Raw genomic sequence first — 16853 nt, 5'->3', positions numbered from 1 at the left:
CATAATACTAAATATCAGTTACAAAAGATGTCGCCTAGTGACTAATCAAAATACAGCCTACTTTCCCAAAGATTATACGCTCCAGGTCTAACTGCCCCTATATGTACAATCTTCATCTGCTCGATCTCACAGCTGCTCGGTCTTAGCTTTGCCCTTACCTACACATGTAAACAATAACTGTGAGTCGATAGACGCAGTAAGAAAAGTATAATCATAACATAAACTTAAACTAAATTACAACTAGGTTCCCATACACCCAATCATAACCCTATCCCGCGTCCCACGCGTACTGAGTCTACAACGTTCGTACGACAGTACTATTGACCATAATATCAACCTATAGTCGGTACTCTAGTCGTACCGATGTGATAGCGTCAATCAGTACTTATGCTAAACATACATTCATCGCTATTGAATATAACTCTATGTATACTGATACCGCTATTTTAATGTAATGTAACATGCATTTATAAACATGCATGCTAAACAGGGTGCGTTTGAAAAGCCACAATGTAATTGGATTTGTGTGTAATTGGAGGTAATTACACAATTTGGCACGTTTGTCTGACCATGTAATTATACTGTAACTGTCTAATTGGAAGTAATTGAGGGGTTCCAATTACACTCTCCAATTCTCATGGCCCCCCATGAGAATTGAATGTAATTACACTGTGTAATTACTAAAAACTTTCCATATTAAACATTAGCTTCTAAAAAATATTATTTTTCTATGTAATTACTAACTATTTTGCCAAACAGGATATTAAGAATTCATATGTAATTACCACCTCATATCCTAACACACCTTGTATTTTAAAATATAGTGTAATTATTAAACTTTGTAATTACCACCCTAGTAATTACCCTACCTAGTAATTACACAGTTACTTTCGAACACACCCGTAATCACATATGCATATCATTATACTAATCTTACCTCGATCCTAATTCATGTGTGCCGGTCAACCTGATAAGTGACATGCTGATAAGTGAATGTTGTGGCAGTTTAGAGGCCCCTTAGTCACGACATTCATAAAGCTGATAAGTGACACGCTAAATCATTTTTCTGTCAAAACTAAAAGTTTTACTATCGATGGATAATATGACAATACCCTAAGTATTGCTAAAACATAAAAAAACTAGGATTCTAAAACTGCTAGAACCGGTAAACCAAACTCCCAAAATGGAAAATCGGTTCTTAGGGTTCTGCTTGGGGAAACAACTAATCGGTTCTATAGGGCTAGCCCGAATTGGTTAATCGGTTCTCTGCAGGAATCCTAAAAAACCTCACCAAAAATTCAATTTTATCCCAAATGGATTCAAACCTTTCAGACCACCTAATTAGGCCACAACAAACATAATTTAAGTAATAAAACCAAATAATAACCTCTGAAATAGAATTCGGCATTAAAGGAGAAAGTTTGAGCTTAAAAGCTGAAACTTTGTCTAGGCTAAATAAAACTACTTAAATAGCCCATAATCAACCTGAATAACTCAAAAGTAACAGCAAAATCAACATTCAAACAAAATTAATCAACACAGCAACTAAAACTAACAAAATTGCATTCTAACCTAACCTAAAATCAAAAAACTCAAAGAAGGAGAAGAGAACTACCTTACCTTGAGCTTCGATTCTTATGAATTTCCCTAGATGAAACCCTCTGAATTACTGTGAAATTGGCTGAAATACTCAAGCCTCAATGGCTCTAGGTGGTAGCCGACCTAAGAGAGAGAAAGAGAAAGAGTTTCTATTTTTTTTTTGTTTGATTTTGAATTTTTGAGGAAAATGTAAATAACAACCTTAATTTCCATTCAGCATAACCCTAGACTAATGATACCTCACTTACTACAAATTCCCTCAAAACACTTAAAGATAAATAAATAATAAAATAACTAAATTGCCCTTTCACTTCCTTAAGAAGTAACTTAGAATCTAGGGGCAATATGGTCCGAACACAAACTGCAAACATTCTTGACATTCTAAATGTCTAACTAAATCGTCCTGATATTTTTAAAATACTAAACTACAATAAAGTGACTATATAGGCCATACGTCACATTCCTCTGTTACATGACATAAAATATTAAAATCATAATATTTTACATAGAACCTAATTAGCACACCTAGAATTCAAATATATCTCCATAATTACATAATTAATAATTAAAAGTCTAATTCTAAATTAAACCTTAATTATCTACTAATTCTCATATTAAAGCTAAGTGGTCATTACAATGTTGTAGTATTCCTCGAGTTCTTCTATTAATATTTAGTAAGGTATATGTGAGACATTTATTACAGCGTGACAAAAGCGAGATGAATCATGTTGAAGTTGTTGTCTTTATTCTTTCAACATACTCACGTGTATGTGGGTCAATGAGCTACAAACTCATTATATATCTACCCATTCCAAATAATTCTGTAATGTATTCTGTTTATCTTGAGATTGACTTTCTTTATTCGTCTCGCTGGTTTCATCAATCAGAAGTTAGTACTCGTGTCTCACCATTATCTACAAGATGGTGAGTTCGAGTATTTCTATCAACTATACTTCTTGAGGCGAGTCATCTGAATGCATTTATTGATGCATAATTTGAGTTGGTTCGTATTCCAGCTATGTTACACGTGTCAACACCATATTACTACTCAAAATATGGGTATAACAAAAAGTAATATTTTTTTTTTAGATATTTTGTAGTTTATTCATAGTTGATTTATGAAGGATTACATATTTAAAGAAGGTTGATTTCTTGTTATTTTTTTGTTGATTTATAGCTGTATTTTTGTCATTTTATAGTTATTTTTATGTTGTTATTTGGTGTTCTATAATTGTGCTAAAGTTATTTTTTAATGTTTTTATGTGTTTTTTTTTTTTTTGTACAGTTGTTTGTTAGTTTATGTGTATTTTTTATGGTATATATATTTTTAGTTAATTCCAAATAATTTTTTTTTATTGTATGTATGTGTTGTTTTATTATTTTTATGTCATTTTTAGTTGCTTTTAAGTAGTTTTCACAATATTTTTTATGGTGTATATTTTTAGTTTAGTCCTGATAATTTTTTTTGTTGTATGTGTGTTACTTTTTAGACGTAGATACATACATTTAGTTTATTTTTTGACACATTTTTTTTTTTTTATAAATACAATGATAATTTTTTTTAAAAAAAAAATTGATACAATGTACAATAGTAGATATTGACATATTAATTATATATTACTCATTATATTATATACTCTATTTTAAAATCATAAGATTTTATTATTTCTATTATTAATGTAACTATTTATTAAACTTTTAAAATATAAATTGTCATTTTAATTGTCACTAACTCGAAAAGGAAGAGAGAGATAAAAAATATTGAAAGTAAGTTGTAACAACGAATTTCATGAAGAAAAAAAAATAATGTAGTAATACAAAAAGATAAATCAAATTGTCAATATTAAGTAAAAAAATATTATAATACAAAAACATGGTGAGGGGTTGATGTTGTTTTGTATAATACAATTAGGTCAATGTTTATATTTTTCTGTTGTTTTGTAGTTGTCTTTTTGTTGTTTATAGTTGTTTGTAAAGTTCTTCTAAATTTGTTTTTTTTTTTTTTATTTTATTGAAACATAACATTTTTGTAATTTTAAAGTTTTAATACATTATTTTTGAAAACTTGGTATAATAAAAATGTAAAAAAAAAATATGACAGTAAAAATATAAAAATTGTAAATAAACATGGGTATTTTTGTAAGATCTATTTGTTTACAATACCCTATGAAATTTGGTGGGACATTATAGATCACACTGAAACTAACTTTTCATTTATTCATTATTTTTTTTCTTTATATATAACAGAATAATTAGTAATTTTGCCTCATAAACTTTTGACAATACTGATTTTGCCCTGTAAAATATACGACTTATTAAGAATTCCCCTGAACTTTTACATTTACAGAAATTTAGTCATTCCGTTAGATTCTCTCCCATTATTCTATTTAAATGATGACATATCTTTGTAAATTAGTAACTTTGTCTTCTAAACTTTGACACTATCAAATTGTACTCACTCAAAATAAAAATAAGAAAAATTTAATATTTTTTAGGAAATCTTAAAAAATTAATTTAGATCTTAAGAAAAAATTATTTTGAATGATTAAGAAAATAAAAAAGTAAATTAAAATGTTAAAACTAATTAAACGATTTAAAAAATAATTTATTTTTTATTAAAAAATTCATATAGATATTAAAAAAATATATTAAAAATTCAATTTTTGTGAAAACTAAATTTTACAGGAACAGACTTCAGTATATTTTTTATCAAAAAAATGTAGATTTATTTAAGTAAACATAACTGTTTTTTAGTTTAATTTATAACTTTTTTTTCAAAATAGTTTTATATTTTTATTGAATTTTTAATTTTTTTTTTAAAGATATGAGTTTATAAATATAAATAAGTTTGATTTTTTTCTTCAAAAAATCTTAGTTTATTTAAATTATTTATTAGATTCCCAATAATTTTAATTTAATTTTTTAAGATATGTGTTTATAAATAAAATAAATTTTGAAAATATTTTTTTAGGAATAGTTTAAGTTTTTTTAGTAAAACTAATAGTTTTTAATTAATTTAATATTTTTATTAGATTTTTTAATAATTTTTTTTTATTTTTTTTTCAGAATTAATATAATATTATAATTGGTTTATAAGAAAGAATTTTATAATTTTTAAAATTAATTTAGTTTTAATAAATGGGGGCAAAATTTCGTATTAGTCAAAGTTTAGGAGGTAAAATACTAATTTTTAACGGTAAAAAAATGAAACCTAACATAATTATGTAACTGTGAAATTTTTTAATAATTCGTATATTTACGCTAATTATTTTATATATTAATAGTTTTCAAATATATTCTTTACCAGTTGCAATAATATAATAAAAAACTATTATATTTAATTAAAAAATTATTTTTGTGTAAAGTTTAGTATTGATGGTTGGAATAGAAAAGTAATTTCATATTAAAATTACTTTATTTTTTTTTTAAACAAATACAAGTATTTATGGTTGTAGTTGCCCTAATATTTTTAAAGGCTAATTAGGATTTTTGTCCCTAAATTTTAACATGTACTAAATCATGCTTCTGAACTTTTAAAGTGGTTAAAAATGCTCCCTAAACTATTGAGATTGTTGGATTTAAGGACTTTCGTCTAATTTTAATAAAAAAAGTCTAACATGGATGAAAGTTCAGGGAGCATGATTTAGTACTTATCTAAGTTTGAGGGACATGATCGGTAGATATCAAAGTTTGGGGAGCATAGTTTAGTACATAAACAATCACTGAAATAATAAAATTAAGTGAAATTAGACAAAAGTTCTTAAATCTAACAATCTCAATAGTTTAGGGAGAATTTTTAACGGCCATAAAAGTTCTAAGAGCATAATTTAGTACATATTAAAATTTAAGGACCAAAAATCTAAGAGCATGTTTGGTATTGTTTTCTGTTTTTGTTTTCAAAAAATTATTTTTAGAAATTAGAACAAAAAATAGTTTTTGAAGTTTTTAGAACACATGTCACGTTTGGTTAGTGTTTTTTAAAAACAATATTGACCAAAAGCGAATTGGTTTTTAAAACAAAAAATAACATTTTGTTGTTTTCAAAATTCTTGTTTTTTTGTAACTTTATTTTTTGAAAAATATTTTCAAAAAACTAGGCCAAACAAATCAAATTGTTTTCAAAAAATAATTTTCTATTTTTAAAAATAAAAAATAGTTTTTAGTTATGATTTCAAATATGCACTAAATTAGCCTATTCTCAAAATAATGAGCCGATGTACACAATTTCAATTTATTTAATTTTATATCATTATTATTATTATTTTGAAATATAGTTTATATTAAATTTCTCTATCATTAAATTAGATTCGTTGAACCAGAGCTATAGGACGAGTGAAACGCTTTCAGGAATTTTAATATTTTAAAAATGAAAATAAATATAATTTCACACATTGCAAAAGTGACCAGTAAAGTGATATTTACAAATTTTGATTGATAGAACAGAGAAAAAGCTATGCAAATCCATCAATACAGTTACACTTTGGCTTTTTTGCTTTTGTTTTTGTGCTGAACAATATCTTGGCTTTTCTTTTTTTGGTTAAAATGGCAATATCGTTGAAAGTCTTTGTCTACATTCAGTGGACTTCTACTAACTCCATCTCATCTCTCCTTCCCTTACTACCATCCATTAACCAATGTCAGCCGCCACCCTTGCCCGGAATCTCTACGCACCTCTTTCTCTGCTCTGTGTTCTTTCTCTTATGTCCGGAAATAGAACAGAGGACCTCCCAATTCTCCTCGAATTCAAATCAGTGTTCCGAAACTCCAACTCCCAATTATTCAACTCATGGGAATCCGAGAACTCCTTATGTAATTTCACCGGAATTACCTGCAACTCCGACGGTTCAGTGACCGGAATTGTATTATCGAATCAAAAGCTACATGGGATTCTTCCCTTGGATTCAATATGCCAGCTCAAATCGCTGGAGAAGCTCTCTCTGGGGTTCAATTCCTTGTACGGAGAAGTAAGGGATGACTTGAGAAACTGCACGAGATTGAAGTATTTGGATTTGGGTAACAACCATTTTACTGGACCAGTCCCTGATTTAAGCTCCTTGAGCGATTTACAGTACTTGTATATGAACAAGAGTGGGTTTTCAGGCACCTTTCCGTGGAAATCTCTTGGAAAATTGATTGGTCTGGTGAACCTTAGTCTTGGGGATAATTCATTCGAATCCACTGATGAGTTCCCCAACGAGCTGTTGAGCCTCACTAATTTGAATCTTCTTTACCTCTCGAATTGCAGTCTTCAAGGGAAAATACCAACTGGGATTGGAAATTTGGTAGAGCTTAAGAACTTGGAGCTTTCGCATAATAATATCACCGGAAATATTCCTGTGGAAATTGGAAAACTCACCAAGCTATGGCAGCTTGAGCTTTACAACAATAGTTTAACTGGAAAACTCCCAGTTGGGATGAGAAACCTCACGAACCTTGAGCGGTTCGACGCTTCAAGAAACTATCTTGAAGGCGATTTGTCGGAGTTGAAATTGTTGACGAATCTAGTTTCTCTGCAGTTATATAAGAACAGACTCTCCGGTGAAATTCCCGCCGAGTTTGGAGAGTTTAAACGCCTTGTGAACTTGTCTCTGTATACTAATAATCTGACAGGGACACTCCCTCGGAAACTGGGATCATGGGCAGACTTCGAATTAATAGACGTTTCGGAGAATTTCTTCACCGGTCCGATACCGCCGGACATGTGTAAACGAGGAACGACGAAGAAGATTCTCATGCTTCAGAACAATTTCACAGGTGAAATCCCAGAAAGCTACGCCAATTGTCTGAGCTTACTTCGTTTCAGAGTCGGTAAAAACTCGCTCACCGGCAAAGTTCCTGCCGGAATATGGGGATTGCCGGCGCTCAACATAATCGATATCGAGTTTAATCAACTGGAAGGTCGGATTACATCTGATATAAAAACTGCAAAGAATCTTACTCAGCTATTAGCCAGGAATAACCGGCTTCACGGTGAATTACCAGAAGAGATTTCCGAAGCGACCTCGTTGGTTTCAGTTGGACTAAACAACAATCGTTTCTCAGGTCATATTCCGGTGAGTTTAGGCGAATTGAAGAATCTAGCCAATCTTTATTTACAGAATAATATGTTTTCTGGATCAATACCGGAGTCATTAGGATCATGCTTGTCTCTAAACGATATGAACATGGCAAACAACTCTCTCTCCGGCGAAATCCCTTCCTTTTTCGGGACTTTTCAGAGTCTGAATTCTCTAGATTTGTCTCGCAACCAGCTTTCCGGTCAAATTCCAATGACTTTAGCTTCAGCGAGATTGAGCTTTCTTGATTTATCGTACAACCGGCTAACCGGTACAGTACCCCCACAACTCACGACTGCCGCCTACGCCGGAAGCTTCTCTGGCAACCCTGGTCTTTGCAGTTCAGAAATCAACTCATCATTTCGGCAATGTCCTCCAAATTCAGGCATGTCCAAAGATGTCCGTACACTCATAATTCTCTTTGCAGTTGGGTTAGCTATCATCCTCGTGGCTTTGGGTTGTTACATCTATTTAAGGAAGAGTGAAAAAGATGATTACCAAAAAAGAACTCTAAAAGAAGAGTCTTGGGATTTGAAGTCTTTCCATGTTTTAACATTCACAGAGGAAGACATTCTTGAGTCCATTAAGGAAGAGAATGTAATTGGAAATGGAGGGTCAGGAAAGGTTTACAGAGTTGTTCTCTCTAATGGAAAAAAGCTTGCCGTGAAACACATTTGGAATAACCTTGATTCCCAATTCGGCCATGAAAAGAGCTGCAAGTGGAAGGAATTCGAAGCCGAGGTTCAGACCTTGAGCTCAATTAGGCATGTGAACGTGGTAAAATTGTATTGCAGCATAACAAGTGAACGCTCAAGCTTGCTTGTTTACGAGTATATGCCTAATGGCAGCTTATGGGACAGACTCCATGGCTGCAGAAAGACAAAACTTGACTGGAATTCGCGGTATGAGATTGCTCTCGGGGCAGCTAGAGGCCTCGAGTATCTCCACCATGGCTGCGGCCGGCCATTAATTCATCGGGATATCAAGTCCAGCAATATCTTGTTGGATGAGTTTCTAAAGCCTAGAATTGCTGACTTTGGGCTTGCCAAGAGTGTTCTTCAGGCTAGTAATGGAGGCCAAAGTTCTACTCATGTCATTGCTGGAACTCATGGCTACATTGCTCCTGGTAATTACTGCTTTCTAACTCTCTTTATTTTCTGTTCATTAATGATTACTTCACTTTCTTTTTGTTTACAATTGCAGAGTACGGATATAGTTACAAAGTGGATGAAAAAAGTGATGTATATAGTTTTGGGGTGGTGTTAATGGAGCTAGTGACTAGAAAAAGACCAATAGAACCAGAGTTTGGAGAGAACAGAGACATAGTGAGCTGGGTATACGACAATCTAAAGAGCAGAGAAAGTGTATTTAGTTTAGTTGACTCAGATATTCGAGAGGACCTTAGAGAAGAGGCTATAAAGGTGTTGAAAATTGCAATTTTAAGCACAGCTAGAGTCCCTGAATTGAGGCCCACGATGAGGAGTGTGGTTCAAATGCTTGAGGAAGCTGAGCCTTGTAAGTTGGTGGGAATTATGGTCACCAAAGATGACAAGTGTGGCATAAAATAGTAATTTATAGGGTATAAATTATTGTACAATAATACTCATAGCAACAAGGAATTGAACTTGTTCCACCCTTTAATACGATATTGTATATATATTTTTATCATGTTAGGATTATTATTAAAATTGTAATGTGGTGTTTGGTTTGAGGAAATAAAATATAATGGAAAGAAAATAATTTTTATTTTATTTTTTTGTTTGATTTTATTTTAAAATATTAAAATGTAATTTTTATTTGTTTTTATTTTTTCCAATAAACTCCATAGGATGCATTATGTGCAAGGCTAGCCTTAGGTTAAGGCAGGTTAGGCCCGCTTTTAACGTCCACTTTTGTTAGGGGCTCAAATAAAAAAAAAACTTTTAATAAATATACATATTTTTTAAATAATTTTTAAAAATGTCATGTATTGTTATGAAAAGAGTCTAAAAAAATTATTTTTTTTAGGGTCCACATTAACTAGGGTATGTGAGTTTGAGTTGAAAATAATAAAGTTAAAGGGACTAGACTTGAAAAGAATATAAAAATTCGAGTGGGATTAATATTATCACTATTTTAATTTAAAAAGTAAACCTACTTGGAAACATAAATTCCTTATTATTCAAATTTAATTTAAATTTTACATTCTTGTTCCCATCAAGTCTAAACTTCATACAAAACGCCATTATAAGCATGCCAAGAATGTTGAGACAAGTATTTCTTTTGTTACTAGTTAGAAGTGAGTTACATTATTGTTATGATCGTTGTTAAGCTCACTTGAGCTCTGTGGAGTATTTATACTCTCTAAGTATTCAATCAATCAATAGCAAATTGCATTTTCAGAAAATCCTCAAAGCTTTTCAATTCCCAAAGAAATTCATTGCATGTTGTTGGGAGTTAAACCCTGCAATAAACACAGGCAGAAGATAATACAAAAACTTTTGAACTTATACAGAAAAGAAAACAAAAAACTACTAGAATACCAGTTTACTTTGCTTGAGATTCAACCAATTTAGTTGATCATAATATCATATATCCAAGGGAAGGGAACAATGGCCTTAGTCAAATATTCCACTATCAAAACAAAGAGATTACACCCTCATTCACCAAAACAATCGGATGATCAGACAGAACCAAATCAAGGAAGTGTCTCCCAACAACATGAAATGAATTTCTTTGGGAACTGAAAAGCTTCGAGGATTTTCTGAAAATCTAATGTCAATGCACACATCAATTTATATCTGCTCCAATTGGTAACTCATGTTTTTATTACAAGTTTAGGTATAGTATATAGTATCACATTGTTGGCACTACTAGGATCACATATCACAATACACAATAAACATTTAAGCACTAATACTAATGAGATATATATATATATATATATATATCTGATTTTTCGTATATAATTCTGATACGACTAATACATTACATACAAGAATGTAGAGAAAAGAAGACATAAGAATGAATGAATTAATGCAAACTAAACACATAGGAGCAAAAAAGCCATATGCAAACTAGGATAAGACAAAGATATCTTTCCAGAATGTTGGATTACTCAAAACGAGATGATCCATTGATGAACATTGTGCCACATAAGCCATAAACAAAAGACCTTTTCCACTGTACAAAATACATGTAATAGCACCTCTAAAAAATAGCTTTTCTTGAGAATAATAGAAAGTTTAGCAACAAAAAAAAGAATAATAGAAAAAGTCTTCATGATTGTATATTATATTATGCATATCAGAAAATGAGAACCAATATTCCTACTTTAAAAATATTTTATTCATATTTTATGATATTTGTCTGTATCATACATAAGAATAGATAATACTTTTAGAAAAAATTATGCTTAAAATATTACATTTTGATTGGAATACACACATAATTTCTTTTTTAAATCTTTATACTTTTTATTTTTACTTTTATACAGTATGAGATTTTTTGAAGGGAAAGACTAATGTATGTAAATCCTATTTGTTGGTGGTGAAAGGTGGACGTGTCAAATAGCGCGTTTCAGGTTTGTTAGATTGTTTTTTTAAAATAAAATTAGATAATTAAAAATAATATTAATTAAATGAGTATTTTAGTAAGAAACAAAAAAAATTGTGTAAGAGCCATGTGATCATGTCAAATCGTCAAAATGTGTCACTAAGGCTAATTTATATATAAAAAAAAGTTACAGAATATATAAAGATTAATGTTCAAAATTAAGCGTCCAACAATGTTAGTTCAATTTTGTACCAACTTTCTTGATTTGGATCATCCAATCTCCAGAACCCAAAGTGCAATCAAGTCTTTCTTTGATGAGAGTTTTCCAATTTTAACCATTCGACCAAGTAAAGCTACCCCTACTTCTTCGATATCCACCACACCAGTATTAATAAAGGGAAATTTGATTTTCTATACTTAAAAATTTTCAAAATTTCCTTTTTGAACCAATACATTTTACACTATGAAAAATATGACTCTTTTTTCAAAACTCCAAAAATACCCCCCTCTATCTACTTTGTCTCTCTCTCTCGGACCGAAAAAAAAAAAAAACATATGGTCCGATGGTCGGATCACATGGTCCGATGGTCGGATCACATGGTCCGATGGGGTCCGACCAATCGGACCCATCGGACCATGTGGTCCGACCATCGGACCATGTCCATCTCTCTCTTCGTTTTCCTTAAAAAAAAAAAAAAATATGGTCCGATGGTCGGACCACATGGTCGGATGGGTCCGATTGGTCGGACCCCATCGGACCATGTGGTCCGACCATCGTACCATATGTTTTTTTTTTTTTGTTCGGTTCGAGAGAGAGACGAAGAGAGTGAGAGGGGGCGGTACAGTGGGTGGGTGGTGGAGGTGAGTCGTGGTGGTGCATTTGGGGGTAGGGGCGGTGAAATGGTTTGAGCGTCGACGGCGTGGGTGGTCTGCCGTGGGTGGTCTGCCGTGGGTGTGTGGGTGCGGCACCGAGAGAAAGAGAGAAAGAAAGAAAGAGAGGCGAAAGAGAGAGGGCTGATGGTTTCAAATGGGGGGTATTGTGGGAATTAAGAAAATGTTATCCCATTTTACCAATATTCCCTATTTTAAGTTTAGGGAAAAAATTATTCCTTAATGTAAGCATAGAAATTTCTTAATGTCAAATCGTCAAAATGTGTCACTAAGGCTAATTTATATATTAAAAAAAGTTACAGAATATATAAAGATTAATGTTCAAAATTAAGCGTCCAACAATGTTAGTTCAATTTTGTACCAACTTTCTTGATTTGGATCATCCAATCTCCAGAACCCAAAGTGCAATCAAGTCTTTCTTTGATGAGAGTTTTCCAATTTTAACCATTCGACCAAGTAAAGCTACCCCCTACTCCTTCGATATCCACCACACCAGTATTAATAAATCACATAATCCCCTACTTTCTTTTTGTTAGAGTTTGACTCAAATTATTTATTTATTTCTTTATTTATTTACATTTGTAAAGTTGTAATTTTTTTTGGGGTAATTATTAATTATGGGAAAAGGAAAGTCTTGGTTGCTAAATTTTGAAAAGTCTTCTTAAAGAAGCTTTGGAATGTCTTGGTGCCCAAATTTTGTAACTTTATAAATATGTATTTTGTGTGAGAGAGAGAGGGGTGTGTGTGGAGAGAGAAAAATAGTGAGTTGTGAAAAGAGAAGTGTGTGAGTTTGTTATGTGGTGAGAGTGAGGAAGAAGCAAAGGGTGTATTGGGGTTTGGGTAGAGAGATTGAGATAGAGAGTATATGTAATTTTGAAGTGATAAGTGAAATATATCTCTCTTTGTGGATTTGGTAGTTTTACCAAACTGAGTAAATTGATTTGCTTCGTTTCTTTGTTATTTTGCTGCGCTTGAACTTTATTGTTTTTCCCAACAAGTGGTATCAGAGCCAAGTTCAAATCAGCACAGAAAATGTCAAAGATGGTGTCTTCCACAAAATTTGAGATCGAGCTTTTTGATGGGAAGAATAATTTTAGTTTATGGCAGAGTACGGTGAAAGATGTGTTGGTACAACAAGGGCTCCTAAAGGCACTGCAGGGAAAGAAACCTGAGAGTATGACTGATGAAGATTGGGAAGAGTTGCAGGCAAAAGCGGTAAGCACTATTCATTTAAGTTTGGCTCATAAATTAAAGTATAGTGTATTGAATGAAAAATGTCCTTCTGAGTTATGGAAAAAGTTAGAAAAACTTTATATGTCAAAATCTCTAACAAATAGATTATATCTAAAGAAACAGTTATATGAGTTAAAAATGGTTGAAGGACAAGATGTTAGGGACCATATAAATAAATTTAATAAGTGCATAACTCAATTTTTAAGTGTAGAGATCAAAATTGATGAAGAGGATCAAGCTATTATTTTGTTGGCATCATTACCAAAATCATACGAGACATTAGTGACTACACTTTTGGTTGGAAATACTACTTTAATGTAGATGAGGTGTCAACTGCTCTTTTGGAGACAGATAGTATCAAGCAACCAAGTGGTGTGTCTCATACTGATCAAGCTCTTGTGACAAGATCAGAATCAAGTCGTGGTAAGAGTACATCGAGAGGAAGATATGATGACAAAAGAGACAATCGCACTCATTCACACTTTTCAAGGGAAGTGGAGTGCTACTATTGTCACAAAAAGGGACCTGTTAGGCAGAATTGTGAAGAGTTGACTAAGCATCTTGAAGCAATGAGGAATCAAGATTGTAAAGACACATTAGATTCCAAAAATATTGCTGGTGAAGGCTTTGAAAGTGACTCTGATGTTCTCTCTGTCATAGCTGATGAAAACTTTTCTGACTCTTGGATTTTAGATTCTGGTTGTTCGTTCCACATGTACCCGTATAAGGAGTGCTTTGACACTTATAAGGAATATGATGGATGTACTGTTTTGATGGGTAATGATTCTAGCTCTAAAGTTGTTGGAATAGGAACTGTTAAGTGAAGATGTTTGATGGTGTTGTGAGAACACTGACTGCTGTGAGACATGTTCCAACATTAAGGAGGAGCTTAATCTCTTTGGGAGCTTTGGATACTCGAGGTTATGTCTATTCTGCAAAAGATGGTGAAATAACTATCAAGAAAGGAGGCTTGGTAGTGGTGAAGGGTAAGAAAGAGTGAAATTTGTATAAATTAGTCGGGAAGACTATTTTAGGTGGAGTTGTGAAGGTGGAGTCACGTCACAAAAGACATTTAGTTAGTGCGAAGGAATGTGACAAGGTGGAGAAGACTCCGATTTCAGTTAAAAGTTGTTTGAAGAAAGAAGACATCAGTGAAAGATTGAAGAATGTGAAGACAAGTGCTCAAGTGAAGTTCAATGAGAGTATGAATTCGGTGCATATATACTCTTATTGATGGTTTGAGTTGTGAGTTTAGAGAATTTGAGTCAAGGTGGAGATTGTTAGAGTTTGACTCAAATTATTTATTTCGTTCTTTATTTATCTGTATTTGTAAAGTTACAATTTCTTTTTAGGTAATAAATAGTTATGGGAAAAGGGAAGTCTTAGTTGCTAAGTTTTGAAAAGTCTTCTTAAGGAAGCTTTGGAATGTCTTGGTCTCCAAGTTGTCTTGGTGCCCAAGTTTTGTAACTTTATAAATATGTGTTTTGTGTGTGTGAGAGAGAGAGGGGGGGGGGGGTGTGGAGAGAGAAAAATAGTGAGTTGTGAAAAGAGAAGTGTGTGAGTTTATTATGTGGTGAGAGTGAGGAAGAAGCAAAGGGTGTATTGGGGTTTGGGTAGAGATCAGATTGAGATAGAGAGTATATGTAATTTTGAAGTGATAAGTGAAATATATCTCTCTCTTTGTCGGTTTGGTAGTTTTACCAAACTGAGTAAATTGCTTTGTTTCGTTTCTTTGATATTTCGCTGCGCTTGAAGTTTATTGTTTTTTCCAACATCTTTTAAACACCGTACTTGTCATCCTGAGTTAGCACCGAGTTAAGATCCCCCTAAACAATCCATGGATCGGAACAAGACTTCATCCTTCTAGTAAGCTAATTCCAGAAATCATCACAAAGATCATGTTGAGGGGAAGCATAAACAAAGCATCCCACCCAATTTTTAAATTCAATTCACCTTGCACATGAATCACGATTTTGTTAATATCAGTGCTAACAATTTGTAGATTCCAACATCTACGCCACATCAAGGCCACACCACCAGAGGCCCTTTGTTGTCGATATCAGTGCTAACAGTTTTTTAAATTGGATCAGTTGCGTGTTTGGTTGCTCAGGATTGGTGACTGGTGGGACCTTTGCATTCCCAAGAGTCTACAGTGTAGGATCTGTCACTAGTGGATCAACCTGATCGGCCATGCCTCTGCGAGTTTGAACCAGCATTCTATGTGTTTGATTAAACTTAAAGCAAAGAGCAAACTTGGATAATTGCTCTCAATGAAAGTACCAAAATATTGACCTCACTTTTAGCCAACGACAATGAGTCAAATAGTAAGTGATAGAAAATATAATTAAGATAAAGTAAGAACTAATGAGCAGTAAAGAACAAAAGATTTTAAAGAGGTTCGGCCCCGTTAGATTGGTAATAGCCTACTCCCCTTGAATTGTATTAACTCAAGAACAAAGAATATAGAGTTTCCTCTCTTGAAGCTCTCATAATGAAATCTCTGAGTGTATTCTCTTAGATCTCTCTGAAGTAATTATTTCGACCCCTATACCAGTGAGAATGGATCATTATTTATAGGGCTAAATGCTTGAGGGAAGGTTTCCCTTTTGCTTACAATATCTATAATTGGTAAGAACATTCATTACATATTTAGAATACATAGATTGTGGGATTTGGACAGCTTGCTATATTCCTTTGATACGATTCCTGAATTATAGGGATTGCTTTTGTGCTTCACGATGTAAGTCTTGGAATTGCTAAGTGTTGATACGTTGTTCGTGTTGGGATTTTATGCCCTAAATAAAACCCATTACAATCTAATTTGATTTGTTATCAATAAGAGAATTAGAAGTGATTTATGTTAACATGTAGTTTTCATGCTTATAGTTTAATATATGCACAAAATCTGTTAAGTCTAGAACATATATTCATTCACAATTACAGTGATGTCAACACAGTGGAATGTGATTGTGATTATATGATTCAAAAGACTAAGTCCCTGTTTCATCAGTGTTTTGGATTTACACTGATGTGATAATCAGCGATGAAGTGTACTTACACTTTGCATAAGTGTTATGTTCTTTCTAAAACATTGGTAAAGTATACTAGTTTCGAATGTATCGAGTATACATTGGACTGGACCGATATTGATCTTAGTTAAGATATTATAATACTTACCGTTGTATCTTTCTAAGTCAATATCACTAGTTGATCTTAGATCAAAAGATCTAAATCTTCATATGCTTAGGCTCAATCTCAGGAGTGCTATTCATGTTCTTTGATTTGTTAGTTAAACCTACTTTTGGGTCAGGGTGATAAGTACATTTTGAGAACATGATAGTATGATTGAGTGGGAGCGCTAAACATAAATATGGAATCTATAGCTTCTATAGGTGTTTAGAAGTCAAGTGATGATTTCCTTCGAGCTTAATTAAATAGAAGTAAATGGTAGAGCTCTTGTTTCAGTGATTATATTTTAGTTCACTAAAACATCATTTCCAGGTAGCTAAGTGTTTTAAGGAGCAAAATATATTGAGGGGT

The 16853-nt window shown here is 32.5% G+C and overlaps 1 protein-coding gene across 1 annotated transcript; it reads left to right on the top strand.

The window, feature by feature from the left end:
• Positions 1-5997: 5997 nt before the first annotated feature.
• Positions 5998-9406, top strand: LOC115725564 (receptor-like protein kinase 7). The gene is made up of 2 exons (XM_030655130.2): positions 5998-8781; positions 8859-9406. The coding sequence occupies exons 1-2, from the start codon at positions 6234-6236 to the stop codon at positions 9221-9223; spliced, it is 2913 nt and encodes a 970-aa protein (XP_030510990.1). The 5' UTR covers positions 5998-6233; the 3' UTR covers positions 9224-9406.
• The last annotated feature ends 7447 nt before the right edge of the window (positions 9407-16853 follow it).

This window comes from Cannabis sativa, chromosome 6 (genome assembly GCF_029168945.1).
Source record: "Cannabis sativa cultivar Pink pepper isolate KNU-18-1 chromosome 6, ASM2916894v1, whole genome shotgun sequence".
Classification (NCBI taxonomy): Eukaryota; Viridiplantae; Streptophyta; class Magnoliopsida; order Rosales; family Cannabaceae; genus Cannabis; species Cannabis sativa.
The sequence above is the reverse complement of the archived record's forward strand: the minus strand, read 5'-3'. Positions and strand labels throughout refer to the sequence as shown.